This window comes from Mauremys reevesii, linkage group 6 (assembly GCF_016161935.1).
Source record: "Mauremys reevesii isolate NIE-2019 linkage group 6, ASM1616193v1, whole genome shotgun sequence".
NCBI lineage: Eukaryota > Metazoa > Chordata > Testudines > Geoemydidae > Mauremys > Mauremys reevesii.
In genome coordinates this window covers 41543655-41546332 of record NC_052628.1, presented here as the reverse complement: position 1 = coordinate 41546332, position 2678 = coordinate 41543655, and the positions used below count along the sequence as shown (strand labels likewise).

Sequence of the window (2678 nt, the reverse complement as noted above, 5' to 3'; positions counted from 1 at the left end):
GAGAGAGAGAGATAGGATGTTCAGGGATGAAGTTCTTTACACTTCAAACAATAATATTTCACTTGCAATTATAAAAAAGTATAAAATGTTTATTTTACATAGTGGTTCAAATTGATTTTCAGCCTCCCCAGTAAACAAGAACACAAAATAGCGCAAGGGCAAAACTTGCAATTCTGTTCTTCCCTACGTCCACACTGCTAGCATGTGTACCGGTTGATTTTTTTTTACAAAAATTTTGATATAAATTTAAAATGATAGCATCTATTTGCCTTGATGTACTAAAATTATGGTTAGAAATCAGTTTTATACAGAGTAAATAAATATAAAACTGTATATTCCTTTTTGTATCTAACAAACTCTGCAAAAAACCTTGACTTCATATGCAGTTTAAGTTTTACTCTTCAAAATAAATGTGTAAACACACGCATTTCACACAGAGATTCTTCAAAATCATTTTGAAGGAAATAAAGTATTTTTGGAGGCAATTTTGTTTCTCTTGAAAAGCGTTTTCTTTTCCCTTTAATTTTGACATGAACATGATTCTTGATTTGACGTTCCATACTTTAGGGAAGGTATGGAATACATTTGTGCTCATCCACACACATGTAGCAAGATTTCTGTTTAATAAACACCAAGTACAGTATTTCAGATTTATTTCCACATATACAGCAAATGTTCTAGTCCATCTTATTTCCTTTATAAAAGCTCCCTGATCCAGTCTCAACATATTAAGCTTTTATAAAAAAATCAAATATATACTATATTTGTTTCTGTACATTTATGTGCAAGGTCTCCTGACAAAATAATACAAATATTGAATACTACAGTTTATATCCCAGTGGTGAATGTAACTTCACATCACATGATGTAAGTGCCATCTTTGTAGTATTTCATGGATTCCATTTGTTGTGTCATAGCAATGACTTCATGGAATCCTGTACTGAGGCCAGACATATGTTGAAAATAGGCTTCTTTCTCCACCTGGACAGTTAAATTGTTCACTCCAGCATCTTTCAGAACCGCTGTTACCTGAGCATAACAGAAATTCAATATTAAATCTCTTTAATTGTAACTTGTGATTATACTCAAACACTAGAACGGTAGTTAGACGAGGGCAAAAGGTCACATCAAATCTAGATACAACATTTATTATGGCCCAGAGAGGAGCCAGTCAGAAAATTAAAATGACTCAATTTGTAGCTAGAATTTTTTGGGAAAAAAAGTCAAGCAGTCAAAAGTTAGGAATCGCACAGGCAACCTTAATGCTTAATTGAGAGGGCTGAATTATGATATGGTCTAATACGACCACATATTTATTCCCTCAGGAATTCTGCCTCTTTCAGTGTAAGAATGGACATTATGTGTTATCCTCACTGTTCAATGTGTTCTCAAGCCTTATTTATTGCACACTATTCAAATCCTGCTCTGAATATAGAATTATTAATTTCCTCAGAGGTTTTACTATGGTACTCATCATTATGGTATCTGAGTGCTTGACAAACAAAATCTTTACAACACCCCTATTTTAGAGATGGGGATCTGTGGTACAGAGATTAAGGTAAAAAGTATCCAATAATTTCAGATGCCCAGTTTAAGATGCCTAGGATCTGATTTTTTTTTCAGAGTATTTAGCATTGTATAGGACTTAATATGTTCAAAGCACAGCTCCCATTGACTTCAACTGCACCATTAGTGCTCAGCATTTCCACAAATCAGACCCCAGGGTCTCAAGCCAAGTGGCACCCAGAAAATGAGGAACACACAATTAATAGTGACTATGAAAGTTTGGTTTAAATCAGTGGTTTTCAACCTTTTTTCATTTGTGGATCTCTAATAAATTTCAAATGGAGGTTTGGGCCCCTTTGGAAATCTTAGGCATAGCATGTGGACCCCAAGCCTCAGCCTCACACCCCAGCTCCTGTTCAGTTTCAGTCTTGCTCCATGTCCTTCCCACACACCATTTTATTCCTGGCTCCCAGTTTCCTTGCACAGCCTTACCCAGTCAAAAGCCCCACACCCAGTCTTCCTCCCTGCCCCCTAACTCTACTCCCAGTCCTAATCTACTCCTTCCATTACCTACACTGCCCTTCTAGGCCCAGCTCTTGTCCCTCCTGAATTAAGCTGCTCTCTCCTCCATTCTGCCTGGGTGCCAGAAAAGGGAGCATCAAGAACACTCCTGCTCTCAATTCCTAAGCCTAGTGCAACAGCAACTCCTTGCAGCTACGGGCACCAGTTGCAGGGAAAGTACAGGGAAGGGGCAAGGGCAAACCACGGTGAATCATTTTTGCTGAAACTTAATTTTTTTTTTTTTTTAAAGTCAGAGGAAAACATCCAGCATGGAAAGTTTCAGCCCTAATCGTTCAAGTTTGGTAAAGTTATAAGTGGCTAAAAACAGGGTCTTTATAATGAGAAGTGTCTGACGTCAACTACAGGCAGAGCTGATAGCAATGTCTGTAACATCAAAAAAGATGGCTTGAGAAGGTTTCCCCATTTTTTAAAAAAAATATTAATTCAGGTCTCATCTAACTTGGAACAGTGAAAAGAGAGCCAGTGAAATTGTATTTACAAGAGTAAAAAACTGAGCTGTTGAACAAGTAAGGGATTTTTATTCAGACTGTTTAAAACCTTTGTTTCTTTTTGTTAGTACACGTCTACCTCGATATAACGCTGTCCTCGGG

At 37.0% G+C, this 2678-nt stretch overlaps 1 protein-coding gene across 1 annotated transcript in view; it reads right to left on the bottom strand.

Moving 5' to 3' along the window:
• Positions 1–68: 68 nt before the first annotated feature.
• Positions 69–2678, bottom strand: part of SLC30A5 (solute carrier family 30 member 5) — a 28846-nt gene continuing 26236 nt past the window's right edge. Inside the window, exon 16 of the mRNA XM_039543550.1 lies at positions 69–1029. Coding sequence (XP_039399484.1) covers positions 859–1029 — 171 coding nt within the window. The 3' untranslated portion in view covers positions 69–858. The remainder of the gene's footprint in view (positions 1030–2678) is intronic.